Below are 13,730 nucleotides of genomic sequence, written 5' to 3' on the forward strand. Positions count from 1 at the left end.
GTCATATTCCAGAATTCACAAATTTATAGAACATACAAAACACATTTCTACAAATATAATTTTTAAATCAGGCCATTCATAAACTAAGTGGGGGCAAACAGACACAAGTGAATTCTCTCTCATTAATTCAATATTTTACATTACGGCAATACCACCTTGACCTGAAGTGAGAAACTATACCTGAATGGAGCCTATGCAAATAAACAATACAAGGCACTGGGCACTTAGTCAAAAGGCATTCAGGGAACATAGCTTATGAGAACAGAAAGCTGACATGGCCCATATTAGCACTGTAGTCCATAACTTGTGTTGACCAATGTCTAGGCATGTTCCTCAGGTATTTGTCCAGGGATCTTAACTCCCTGGTCCATAGTGTTTCTGGGACTGGAGTTGGCACAGCTGGAGCGGGTTTCAGTTGTGTTGCTGGTCCTCTGGATGAACTGGAGGAAGTTCTCCTGAAGGGAGCCCTCGTGGCTGGACGCCCCAAACTCCACAGGCTGGGTCAAGCAGCAGCGCCGGAACTTTACCAGCTCCTCTCTGATCTGCCTGTTCAACAGGCCATAGAAGAATGGGTTAACTGCAAAGGAGGAGTAGGCCAGCCAGGTGACTGCCTCCTCTAAGTTCCCAGGGCTCTGCATGGAAGCGCTGAGAGACATTTGCAGGTGGAAGATGAAGTAGGGCAACCAACAGAGCAAGAACTGGCCCACAATGAGCACCAAGGTAAGGGCAGCCTTGCCTCCACTGAAGGCCCTCTCTGGGGATAGTCTTTGGGGTAGGCTGCGGTTGGTAATGATCATGGTGGTCTGGCTGTTGATGGAGTCAGAGCGATTCTTGGCGGGGTTTGCATTTGCCCATGTTGGCACAGCAGGGACTTGCTGGAGGGCTGCTGAACGCGCTACCTTGTACACGGCACAGTAAACAGCAAAGATAACCATGGCAGGCACCAGGAAACAAACCACGCTGAAGAGCACAGCAAACACTCTTCTCAGACGACTGTGGCTCCAGTGGAGAGAACAGTGGGCTGCTGCAATAGAGCTCTGGTTACCGTAAGCTGGCCACCCAAACAGCGTGACCAAAGCCAACAGCACTGATTTAACCCAGATGAAGAACATAACACCAATGGCGAGGTTGATGCTCATCTTGACCTCATAACGCATGGGGTGTACAATATAGAAGTACCGCTCCACACTGATGGCTGTGATCGTGAGAATGGACAGACAGATGAGGAACACATTGAGAAAGATGTAAACCTGACACTCCAGAACAGTAAACACCACAGTGCCAAAAAACGGTGAGCTGGATATGATGCCCAGAGGCATAAGGAGGATGGCACATAGTAGGTCCACTGCACAGAGATGACACACAAAGGCAAACCTCTTCAGGTGAGGGGCACGAGCAATGGCCACCATTACTCCAGTGTTGGCCAATAAAGCAATGAGGTTAAGGGTCACCATGCAGAACAACCCAATTAGATCTTGGATCTGTGACTGGGAGCTTGTGACCACACCCACATCGGCAGGAACTGTAGGATTGGGTCCCCATAGGGCAGTTGTGAGATTTGGCACTGTGTGATTTGGCACAGAGGCTATCATCGGACCAGACTTATCCTCCATTATTCATTTACAACTTGCCAGTCCACTTTCCTCCATTCTTATCTTAGATGTCATCAATCTGGATGTCCTATGTTGAGAAGATAGAAAAAAAATATTTCTGAATGTAAGACAGTAAGCATTGTTATGGCAAGAATGCATTTTAAAAGAAAAACTAAGTGCTTCCAAAGCTTTTTACATCTGTGTGAAATTTATCCTGTCATCACCTCCACCAGTGTAATGGTATATGAGGAAGTGGTTTGTATATGATTGTATGTAAAGCCATTTGAGACTATATACATAAACAAGACTAATATACTTTAAAAGTATGCTGCAGTCTGAGGGAGTCTTAGCATAAAAATTCCTGAAAAGGTTGAATACAGATGTTGCTGTTGCCCTGATAATTTAATATGATGCATATTAATTGAAAAATATATTGTAGTCAGATTTTTGCTGACTACCAAGTTCTGATAAAGCATGTGGTCCTTCATGTTTCCTAAACAGGTAGATTTGAAACTATTTACTATATAATACAGTAAAGAATAGCCTTGTTTATGTGAAAGCAGCATTATCTCAGCTTCAGAGTCTGAGTTGTTCACTACCAGCAATCTTGGCTGGGGTTTTCCAAACTGCTTTTGTTCTAGGCCCAAAATCTGTCCAATAAATTCTGTTTGATTCATCTAACAAAGCTGTCAATTCCCTTTTTTTTTTTTTTTTTTTTTTGACATTTTGAGATGTAATTTCATGAGTGTCTGGCATTGAAAGAATATCTAATAGGGAAAAGATGATCCATGAGCCAAGAGTAAAATAGAATGCCTAAATTATATTTACTCATAACTGATGTGAATTAGATAATATCACATATAAATTTGGCCCCTCAGCAGACCTTAAGAAAATGGTTGCTATCATCTGAAAGCCCAAATAACTTTGGGCCACATTTGAACAAATCCTAACCAAAATTGAGTTCTGATCATTTGCAATAGTGCATGAGATAACCAAGGGACAACTGTTATACAAAAATAAAAGCAGATGAGCATGTTAGGTGGTGTAGGGCATGAGGCCAAAAGTAAAGTGTTGTGTTTTATAACCATGAATATGGTATATGCAATTATCCAAGTCTATTGTTCTGTCACACAGTCAAAAGCAATCAAAGCTATCACCTATTCCACCTTAAAAAGTTTTGCACAGACTATTTACACAAACTGTATAATTACTGTTGACAAATCAATACTTCTAAAACACTATAACAAACTAAAACAAAATAACAACTGTAAATACTTGTAAGATAAGAAACAATAGTATCAACTACTCTGAAGTGTCTCTTTGTTTGTACTTAACACTGGGAGGGAAATAATGTTCAAAGCCTATATGCTTCTTGCAGAACAAGATTTTCACCACCTTGCTTTAGAATAACCTGACATGATTTAATGATATATTGATGATATAAAGGTTCATATCACCATGGTCTCTTCTACTCTCCTTTTTTGGAGTCCCACTACACACTTGATCTACTGTAATACTGAAGAAGAGGGAATAAAAGTTCAGTTCCAAAATGTTATATATCAGTTTTGAGAAATATCATCACCTGAAGTTGATCATATATAATGGTCTGCTAATAGTAACATATTAATTGATTGTTTGACTGATTGATTGAAAGAAAAAATATTTTTGAGCACCTTTCAAGTCTTCAGTGCCTAGGTTTTCATCACCAAAAATGAAACATTCACAGCATAAAAAGTCAATGAGGCTCATTATGCATAAAGGATTACCTACCCATGGTCCACTGTGTATCTGGCACAGTCCAGAGAAGTCAGGTTATTTTTCTGACTTGACAAAGTTCATGTTAAAATCCCACATATGCTTTTTGCAGGCCCAAACCAGAGGTCGCCAAGGTTCAAGTTTTCTCCATTTAAAACGTTCAGTAGCCCAGCTGGATATCCTTGTCACCAAGTCCAGTTAGCCCAGTGGATGAGAATTAGGTCTTTTGCAGAGGTACTCTCCAAGGTCCAGACTATGCTGATCACACACGTACAGCACCAATTAAAGAACTGCTGATCACTGCTCCCATGATCATTTTGGATGCAGAGACGATGCTTCCTCTCTCTTCCCACCCCTCCTCCTGTATCTCTCTCATTGCTGTCCTGTGCTGTGTATGGCAGTGACTGTCACACATTGTGTAGTGTGTGATTTTTTTTCTTCTTCTTTCAAATAGACACACACTCCACTGTCCCCTTCCAGAGCCCAGGCATCCCTGGGTCCTAATTCCCACCAGTTTAAAATCTCACTTTTACCCTGGAGCAGCCAGATCAGTATCTTTGAACACAGTTACAATGAATAAGGCATTGAATGTGGATACATAGGATGTTTATTGGAGCTTTCACACCCAAGTGACCTGTATTTCATAGCAGGGGTTCTCAAGGACCCCAAAATAGATACCCATTAGACCCAACCCCCAAGATTTGCATCCCAATGAACCCAACCCGAAAAGATGTTTGTTGTTAAATATGACTTGGTAACTGTTTATACTGTAAGGAGATAATAACAGGGAGGAGAGTGACACGTTGGGTCAAAATAGGTCCTTATCTCACTATGCTAACTTGGGAGTGAGACAATAGTGAAATTAAACTTTTCCTCATTTGTTCTCGGGACGCCCCGGAACCCTAATTCCATTTTGGGGGCCACTGTTCTATATTGGTCATAGTATCTACCACTGGAGCCAGAAAATCCTGTGCCATCCTCCTTGATACTGTCACAGCATCTGTACTTGTCTGTGTATTTGTTTCTGTACAAACAAGCAGAGCAATTCAAAGTGAGTCCTCTTTCTGTTTTGGTTGATGCTATATCTTTATCTAGAATAAACACGTAGAGAGCAACACAGAATTAACCAATTTTTACCACAATGGTCTCATTCTTCTACAGCCATTATGCTATGCTATCAAAATTAATTTGAGAAAGATATGAGGTAAATATTCTACACATAGGGGCTGTAAGTATGGATAGCACGCAAGGTTAACACCTCACATATTGGGCTGGTCACCAGCTGTGGCTGCACCACCTGCTGAGCCAGCCAAAGAACACATGTGCACAATCTTTGGCTGGGCTGAAGTTGCTAAATCTATGTAAAATGAAAAAAAGAATCAATAAAATATCTTAGTTACAAGACAGAGCTATCGTGAAAACATGCATTCATGGGTTTAGTATTTATTCAGTTGTGGAAAGCTCACAAGTTGGCTAGGCAAACCATCTCAAACCCCACCTTTCCACATTGAAATACATTACAATAGTTTAAGTATAGTTTGTGTGAGTGAACAGTAAGGAGAAGTCCCTTAAGCATTTGAAAAATATTTCAATGTTGAAAGTCAGTGGCACTCCCCTTTAAAAGAGCCATTGTTTACCTATCTTACCATACACCCTACATACCATTATTTTCACTCAAATGTAGGTCAATTTGCTCCTGAAATGGCAGCTTTTTAACCAACAATATTTTGCCAGTAAAATTAAATCAAAACAAGAATCAGCAAGGTGTTTGGGCAGCTAGCTTAAAATGTGACACATCAGAAGATATCATCAAGTAAATGTGAACACATAGTCCTATTTCAGGAACCAGATACAATTTGTGCCTGTTGTACAAAGGTAGTCTACATAATCAATTCTGAACTTTCATCTGTATTGATTTTGCACCTTGTGTTTCCAGGTTCCAGGTTGCTGTGATGTAAGCTAAGCGTGAACACTTAAAATTCATCAGAGCCACAACAGCAGCCCTGGACACAGCAGAGATTCAATGTCTTGCTCAAGAAGACTTCAACAATGTGATGCTTGCTGTTACACAGGCTTGAACCCAGGCTGTCAAATCACCTGTCTTAATAAATGTGTGTACTGTCTCCGTCCATGCAGAATTTTTGGTATATTAAATATAATTATTTTAGTTGTTGATTTGGTAGCAGTTTTCACAATTGTCTCAAGGGAGGTATTTCAAAAAACAGGATTATTAGATCATATGAATAGCCGATGATGCACATCCTGCACATTTGCTTAAATGCCTGAAATATTTTGAAATCTTATCAAATTTTGTCCATCAGTATACAGAACATGTCATTTAGTAAACAATGAATGCCATATTACCTCAAAACAGTGGAAAAACACAAAGCAAATACACAAAAATACAGGTAGAAGCCTTCAAGCTTACTCTCAAAAACTTAAATCATTTCAAGCAAGGATCACTTCTATTTATTGTCTTATCATTGGTTCAAGTAATGTTATGGTGCAAAAATGCTGAGGCAATTACACTCAAAATGGACTCTTCACTCATTACTGACACCATATGGCAGCATTTGTAATTTATTTGGGAGATCTGCTGGGCAATCTGCTTGGGATGTTGCCCAAGCTATTCGTGATTTACATATGACTTTGCATTACAGAGGCACTTTCAGAGTCTTGCTAAGCAACTCTACAAAATATTAGGTTTGTAACAGTGCTTGTGCTCACCCACAAATTAGCATTTTCTACATCCTCCTGTAAACATTTCTGTGCACATCCAGTGTACAATATATTTCTTCTTCTTATATAGCATTATTCCAAACATATATAATTGCAAAGGCATGCGGCCAATTCCTTCTAAATATCAAAGATAGGGAGGGAAAGGTTTATTTTTGCATCAACGCTTGCATTAGGTAATGCAATATGTAAAAGCCTTGCTTCGCAAAGCAGTCTGAAGAGGCAAGATAGCGAACAAGGTGCTGTATGTAAGCCTCAAACTGTGCAAAAAGCATTGAGAAGTGTCTGCTCTCACAAAATTGTCAGTGGCTTTGTAAAAATGTTTAGAGGCCTTTCAGACATTTAAAAAAACTAAGTACAGTAAAGCTACAGTATCAAAATTAAAGATGCCATCTTTTTCATTATAAGGGAAAAAGTAAATCTGCTAGTGATAAAACACTGAAACACAAGAAATAAATGAGAGCAGTATTTACAGGGTGCAAAATATAGCTAAGGCACAGAGAAGTATGAGTCATTTATGTAACTCTGTAGGGGCGTCTAAGCACAACAGTGACTTTAAGAATAGAGACAATAACCATATGAATATAATAAAACAGTGCAGCCAAGCTTTTTAATATCCCCCTTATATAGAGGGAATGAGGGAGTTCTCTCTTCATAAGGACCTGCCTCATTCCTCGTCTTGAATTAGTACTTCATCTTCAGCTCCAGCAGGTAACGTATGCGACACTGGCTCTCTTTGTAGATGAGATACTCGCTGTTGCTGAAGTGGCTTCCCGTGAACTGGCTCTGTTCTACAGGCTTACCTTGAGGCACTGCAACCATCTTGCCTTCCAGAGTGATGAAGGTATCCTTGGAGGGGTCTGAAAAAACAGGAGTCAACAACAGCATCAAATGGACGATGCTGCATGATATCCTGTAACAGAATAGCATCCTTGACAATTATCAAAGATTCTTGGACCAAGCCTCGTATGAGGAAATACTGTACCTGGTTCCACTGTTCCTCGAGCCACCACACTATTGTAGCCTGCAGGAGCCTTCTTCAAGGAACTGTTGTCTCTGGTGATGGTGTGTTCTTTGCCCAGGGCTACCTCATTCAGAAACATCACTCCAGTGTTTTTAGAAGTACGCACTGCAAAAAAAATTGATTTGACATGCCCAGCATCAGCACTGTGATTGCAATCAACATCATTATCACCTTCTTTAATCAGTTTCTCTTCATAAACTACAACCTCACCATAACCCGCAGACTTGCTGTTTTCAGACGCAAAGTAGATGCCACGACCAACACGACCTCCTGAATGGGGCATGATGCGTAAACCACTCTTCAAAATGGCTGCTACCACCGCTATGTTAGTACCATGCCACAGCAGACGACGGTTCTCCAGGGTATCATTCTCGCTAAACCGCTCTCCCTGTAATGTGCAAAAAATGTGTTAGGTCACAGGACTCTAGTTAAGTGTATTACATTAGGGGCTGGTTTCGCAGACAGGGATTAGGCCTAGTCCTAGACTAAAGACAAAATTCAATCGAGATATCCATTGAAGAAGTCCTTAGTCTATGACTACGCTTAATCCCTGTCCACGAAACCAGCCCTAGATGAGTTTTGCTCTTTGCAGTTCCTACCTCTGTCTCTCTGTCGACTTCCCAGACATTGACAATTTTTGGATCTCTATAGTTATCTGAAGTTGCTTTCAGGTATTTTTCTATGATCTTCAAATGAAAACAAAAAGAAACAGGGTTGAGATTATTGGTGGACAAGAGGAAAAAAATGAATGGAAGTTGATTTGAAATATTGGCAATAGACAGCAAAGTTGAAATGAGTCATGACAGAAAAAGGGCTTTAGTGTAGTTACCTTATTATCACTTATGATACAGTACCTTGAATTCATCTGTACCTTTCCCCAGTATACTGAGCTTGCATTTCAGAGATGTGTAGTCTTGGTCCAGAGGGTGAGGAATTGTCTCTTCTATCTCTTCCTGAGCCTTTTCTGTCTCTGACTTCAGTGTTTGGGCGAGCTCAATGTCAGCCAGCACCTGTAAAGGGCATTTGAGAGGAGAGTGAACTCAGGACTGGGAAAACATCAAAGGCAGCTCATTTCAAGACATAGTTTGTCTATGAAAATGTCACCATAAGCATCTCTTTCTTCTTCTCCACAATCTCTGTAGTGTCGATGGTTGGTGGTCTGTTCCGGCCAAAATTGTGTGGGATTGTGGTGAAGAACTTTGAGGAAAGTTCTTCCAGACTTGTTCTCCCGCTTTTTCGGTTCATGGCTGCCTCGATCTCCTCCAGGACCTCAAATCCCTTTGCAATCTGCACCTTACTAAGCTTTCCCAGAGGCATCTTCTTAATGTCTGCATCACACCCACACACATACAAAAACGCAGATTACACACATGCTAGTTTCCCCAATCATACATCTAAGCAAGGACACAGGACACACTACAATACACTCTCACATAGCCTTTTTCCTGGCTGAAAATTGATCGCATAGCAGATTGTTACTTCATCCGCTACACAAATGAACAACAACAAGCAATAACAATGGTCTTGCTGACAAAGTCCAAGACACTGATCAGTCAGGGTCTCAATGCGCAGACAAGGAGACCTCCTGTGTAAATGCAGACTTTACCCTCTCTCAGTAGCAATGGTCAATGATTTACAGTCAGATTCTATACTCTTTGATCTCCAGGTTTGTTGCTTTTCTAAGCACTACAGAACGTCATGCTAGAAGCACAATAAAAAGCTCAGTGATCATTGTCAGGTTACCACCCCACCCAATGCAACAGGCATGCTACATAACAGGATCTATACACATAAACCTTTCACAGGCTGTGCTAAGGAAGGGCTGGAGGACTGAGACACACCCACCTAAGTTCATACATTCCATTGCCTCCTTGAACATGTCATTGCTGAAGATGAGCTCAATGAGTTTCTGTGTGGGATTATCAAGGGTGCATGGTAGGGTGTTTTTGGTGACTTTGACACTCTTCCCATCAACACTGTCCACCTGCAATATCAAGTACAGTTAGTTTTGCCAACGCTGATTATGGATCTGATCTGGGATGAGAAAAATGTACCCCAAGTGTGGTTGATTTAAGCAGCAAGACAAGCTGAATCAAAGATTCTAAATATTTTAAACATTTTCAACAATTACTTTGATGAAGTCTGTCTGGATAGTGGTAATTGATTCTATGAGATGCCGCTGTTAAGGCTTCACATTCAACATCAACCCTTGCTCTACTGAGACAGACATTTACAAAACATTACCTTGACCTCAGCGTCCTGTTCTCCATCCACCTCTATTAAGGTGTACTTCTTAGAGTGAGACACGAAATTCATACGATCGCTCCAGTTGTTCTTTGTCTTGTCTTTGAACTTTTTCTCAAAGTCCTTGACAGCATTTTCAGGCTTATCAAAACTGTCTGAAAGTTTGGACTGTCCCACTTCCCCCTGAATTTAGATTAGAGATCACAGAAACATTAATATCTCCACAGAGGCCATTTGCTTCATAGCACATGATAAAACACATTTAACAAGAGGCACTTGAGCTGCCTAATGGCCCGCCATAATCACCATGATATATTAAACATAACTGGTTATGTTAATGAGATCATTAATTAGGCTAATTAATGCATTAATTTGCACATATTTCTATGTCAACATACTTGTCTTCACATAACACATGAGTGGTACTAATGTGAGCTCTGTATCTTAAAGAATGAAGGAGTTCTAGTAGTTTCAAAAAAATCAGTTTTTCCTCATTGATATGCAAATGTATGCAGCTAGGTGCTCCAAAATCGGATCAGATCATCTACTCTATTGGGGGAACCTGTGGTGTCAGTATGAAGTTTCTATCATGTATTGTTCTTGAGTTACTGTGTTAAGTAGTAACTAATAGATGAACAGCTGAAAACACATAACAAGAGCAAAATCTAAGAATATGAAAAATGTGGTGAAATCTAGTTGCTTGAAATCAAAACAAACTTACCACTCTGCCCCATCTGGTCCAACAATAGTAGTCTTTTTTGTCTTTAATAACTTGAATGACATAAAACTTGTTATTGTTATGTCCAATGTTTGTCTGATTGAGCATGCAGTCATAATCCTCATACACCTGTGGGAGACAATAAGAAACACACAAAATTGATTTTCTTTATACCATCTACGCCTATAATTCCCAGTCATTTTGACTGATGTAAGTGAATACACAATATATACATATCTCTTACCTCTCCAGACTGGCTGCAGTGCTCATCAACCTTCCTCTTGCCTTTTACCTGTGGCCCAGCGGCCATGAGGGCCTCTTTGGCACTGGTGAAGGCATCCTTTGGCTTTGTTGTCTCTGGCTCCTCCTTTACCTTCTTACCACCCGCCTTGGTGGAAGAAGCAGCTCGTCTCTTTGGTGCCATGGTCCTCGCTCAAATCCCTACACAGAAACACTGACATTTAGCACAGTTATAGTTAAGAAACATTTAAAGTATTTCAGATTCAACTGGCATGAAGCTATGAGAAGCATGTGCTGTGCAGGCTACAACTTTTTCACCATGCTACAGTAGGCTACAGTACAGCACATCACATAGCCTTTAATTGTGCATCTGCCATATCAGGTATCCACTTGACTAGACAAAGGCACAGCTATAAAAAGACATCTCAGACAGTAGGATTTGAATGAGAGTCTAAACTTAAAATAAAATGACATATTTGTATACATGCAAACCCGGGGCATTCGGGGCCCCAGTGCATTCGTCTTATTCCTGCCATGTTGGTAATCCGGGCATCATGGGCATGGACAAGCTCGGGCATGCCTAGACTGCACAGAGGCAGGCAGCTCTCTATGTTTGTTATTATCCATTATTAGCCCGAAAAAATCTATAGCCACTCAGCTACCGCAAACTGTCAAATTTAAGAGCCGTTCACTGTTACGCAGTGGTAGTTTTTGTGTTTTGGAAAAAGGCTGCCAGATAGCCTCCGCCCTCCCCGTGTGATCTGCCTCGCAAAACGAAGACGATTGACCTGGATTTTGTAAACTGGAAACTCACCTTTTAACTTTCTTTAGTGCCAGACAGACAGACAGACTGAGAGACGGTCAGAGACGCTGCTCAAACTGTCACCGGGCTGCTGGCTCAAAGCGCTCACCTCTCTCCAGCTGATCGGCCTTTGGTTTTCAGGAAGTTTACACACACTTCCACAGTCAGAGGAACAGGCAGAGCTAATCCTCCTCCTCCTCCTTCTTCTTCTTAGTTTTATAGCGACTCACAAACCAATAAATACGCCTTATACCGCCACCTATTTCACCGGAGTGTGTATCGTTCTCTAAACGAAAACATTAGCCTATCAATGACAATCAAATGTAAAGGTCTTATCCTTATCATCACGAATAGCCTAAATACTAATCGCCCATCCCATCATTCATACATAATTTCCCGGTGCTCCCATCCACATCATTTGCCTGCGACGACGAAAATCTGATCCTCTATCAGTAACCTCCAGTAATGTTCTGGCAGCATCTTCCCACCTTTTGGAAAGACCTCTCTAAATTCATGATCGACCATTTATTTATACTATTTCTCCTTTGCATAAAGATATATTGTTTACTTTCTATCGTAGCCTACCATTAAAGGAAAAGAAAATGAATTGTCTACTTTTTGATTCATTTCTTATCTTACTAACAAAATATGATATTCACAAATTAACCTTAATTAACCAGAACCTTTCTTTGTTTGTCTATTTTTATTTAATCTTTATGATGTCTTGTATTACCAGTTTATTCAGTTTATACTTTTTCAACATATAGCCCCTAAAACATGCTCATACAGGCCTACTGTTGATATCTGTCAGACTGAAGGATTCACAACATTTAGCATGTCAAACAGAGATGCTTTGGGCCACAGACCCCATTAAGGTTTTTTCCTCAGGACCCCTATCTGTAAAGATTTTTATTGTAAGTTTCATTTTATATTATCCAACAATGGAGACAGCGAAACCCATGATAAAAGAAGCTCTTCTTGTACATTCACTCATTGTATTAACTTTTAGAGCATGAAATAAAGTAACAGTGAAATTAAAATAGCTTTCATTTTGCTGAGGATCCTCTGGGACCTTTTCAGGGACTCCTAGGGGACCAGGATCCCACTTTGGGAACTATGGGAATAGACTACGCTCATACAGTCCCACTCTCTTGCTGACAATACTTCAACCAACCCTGGTATCTGTCTTTTATTTCCTTTTCAGGAAGTTGTCTCTTTACAGAACCATGACAATTTCCTGGTTCAAAAACATCTACAGCTTCTCTGAAAACCTTCTATTAACCTTTCTGTGGAGCGTTTGGGTGAAGTGGAAAGGAAGGCATCCTGCTATAATCCACAACCCTCAATGTCTGCTGCAATCACTAAAACTCAGAGAAGAAACTGATGTAGAACAAAGGCACGGGTAAGCCTGGGTAGAACCTGGGGTAGAAGTGTGTCTTTAGGCCTGAGCCACATGTGAGGGATAGTTGCACTTGATATATTAAAACTTAATATTCAACTCAGGCAATTTGCCTTAAATTACTCAACTTTAAGAGTCATTTTGCACTACACTACTGCGATAGTTAATGCTAAACTATGCCACCAGCGAAAGAAAGAGGATATTACTTGTATGAATATCAGACAAGGCTATCAGGTTGCAGAGAGTGCTTTGTTCATTATATCTTGGTCCTCCTTTAGGAAATGACAATCAGATGCACACTGGAGTTGCCTGATGTAAGTAAGGATGAATATCTCTATGAAGAAGTTAATGTTCAGTAGGACTACTGCCAGCAACTGTGTAATCCTCCCAGATAATCAAAAGCTTGTTGGTCAAAAACATTTCCTAAAAAGAATATGTCATTATGATTATGTCTGTAAATGTTTACTGGAACCATTCTTTCTTTAACCCTTACTTAACTGGACAAGATGACATTCTTGTTCTTATTCTCACAGCATTGGGCTGTGAAAATAATAATTAATGTAACAGGGTGAACTGGTCCACCTTAATAACATGGGTCCACCTTAAAGGGTACTCCCCTCTTATCAGGTGTGTCTTCCCCCTCCCCCCATATAAGCTGGCAGTTTGCTAGGCAGACTAGGTATGGCCTTTCCCTCAAACTGGGCAGCAGTACTTTTTTACTTTAAAGGTAATGTTTCCTGTGGCTGTTTGTTTGTACTTCAGTTGGTGGGTTTTACTTTATTTTAATTTATTTTACTGTTCTTAATGTATTTGAGGCTATTTGTTCCCCTGACTCGCAGCAAACCTGCTGGAGTATCTGTGGGCCCACTGGCAAAGGTATGTTAAACATATTGCATGCACCATCTCCTTCAAACTGGTCATAGTAGCCACTCATATCTAACATCTCTTTAGCCTAGAGTGGATCGCAGCCCCTGCCCAGAGTACCAGACGCAAGGAGCGTTGTCTTGACCCTTGTGTGATAAATTGAGGTAAAAATGGGATTGATGGACAGTCAGCCCTTACATGTTTGAGTTGGACCATAGCATTGCCAGTGTGTAACCACTTCTTTGTTTCCTTTTTACAGCACAAACTGCTGTTTTGCCCATGTTGTTTTTATATTATGTTGTTTAGTGTTTTTAGGCCTACTGTCCTCCTATGAATAGGTTGATAATATATGTTCA

General features: G+C 40.5%; 2 protein-coding genes across 3 annotated transcripts; both read right to left on the reverse strand.

Annotated features, from left to right (window-relative positions):
• Nucleotides 1–320: 320 nt before the first annotated feature.
• On the reverse strand, nt 321–1,613 carry gpr61l (G protein-coupled receptor 61-like). Its single transcript, XM_071538171.1, has one exon. It carries the CDS (start codon nt 1,611–1,613, stop codon nt 321–323), a length of 1,293 nt encoding a protein of 430 aa, XP_071394272.1.
• A 2,363-nt stretch (nt 1,614–3,976) lies between these two features.
• On the reverse strand, nt 3,977–11,261 carry parp3 (poly (ADP-ribose) polymerase family, member 3). Of its 2 annotated transcripts, none has more exons than XM_071538163.1 (11): nt 11,124–11,261; nt 10,314–10,523; nt 10,073–10,198; nt 9,352–9,534; nt 8,953–9,091; nt 8,212–8,435; nt 7,962–8,117; nt 7,707–7,793; nt 7,318–7,495; nt 7,069–7,212; nt 3,977–6,943 (listed from the first exon to the last, which is right to left on the reverse strand). In XM_071538163.1, exons 2-11 carry the CDS (start codon nt 10,491–10,493, stop codon nt 6,768–6,770), a joined length of 1,593 nt encoding a protein of 530 aa, XP_071394264.1. In that variant the 5' UTR covers nt 10,494–10,523; nt 11,124–11,261; the 3' UTR covers nt 3,977–6,767. The 2 variants fall into 2 exon arrangements, with proteins under 2 accessions (XP_071394264.1, XP_071394266.1); XM_071538165.1 differs by having other exon boundaries at nt 10,314–10,510; nt 11,124–11,223.
• Nucleotides 11,262–13,730: the final 2,469 nt, after the last annotated feature.

The sequence above is a fragment of the Centroberyx affinis genome, unplaced genomic scaffold (genome assembly GCF_046629955.1).
Source record: "Centroberyx affinis isolate AG114_WGS23_722 - 3 ecotype Tasmania unplaced genomic scaffold, CSIRO-AGI_Caff_v1 ptg003216l_1, whole genome shotgun sequence".
Classification (NCBI taxonomy): domain Eukaryota; kingdom Metazoa; phylum Chordata; class Actinopteri; order Beryciformes; family Berycidae; genus Centroberyx; species Centroberyx affinis.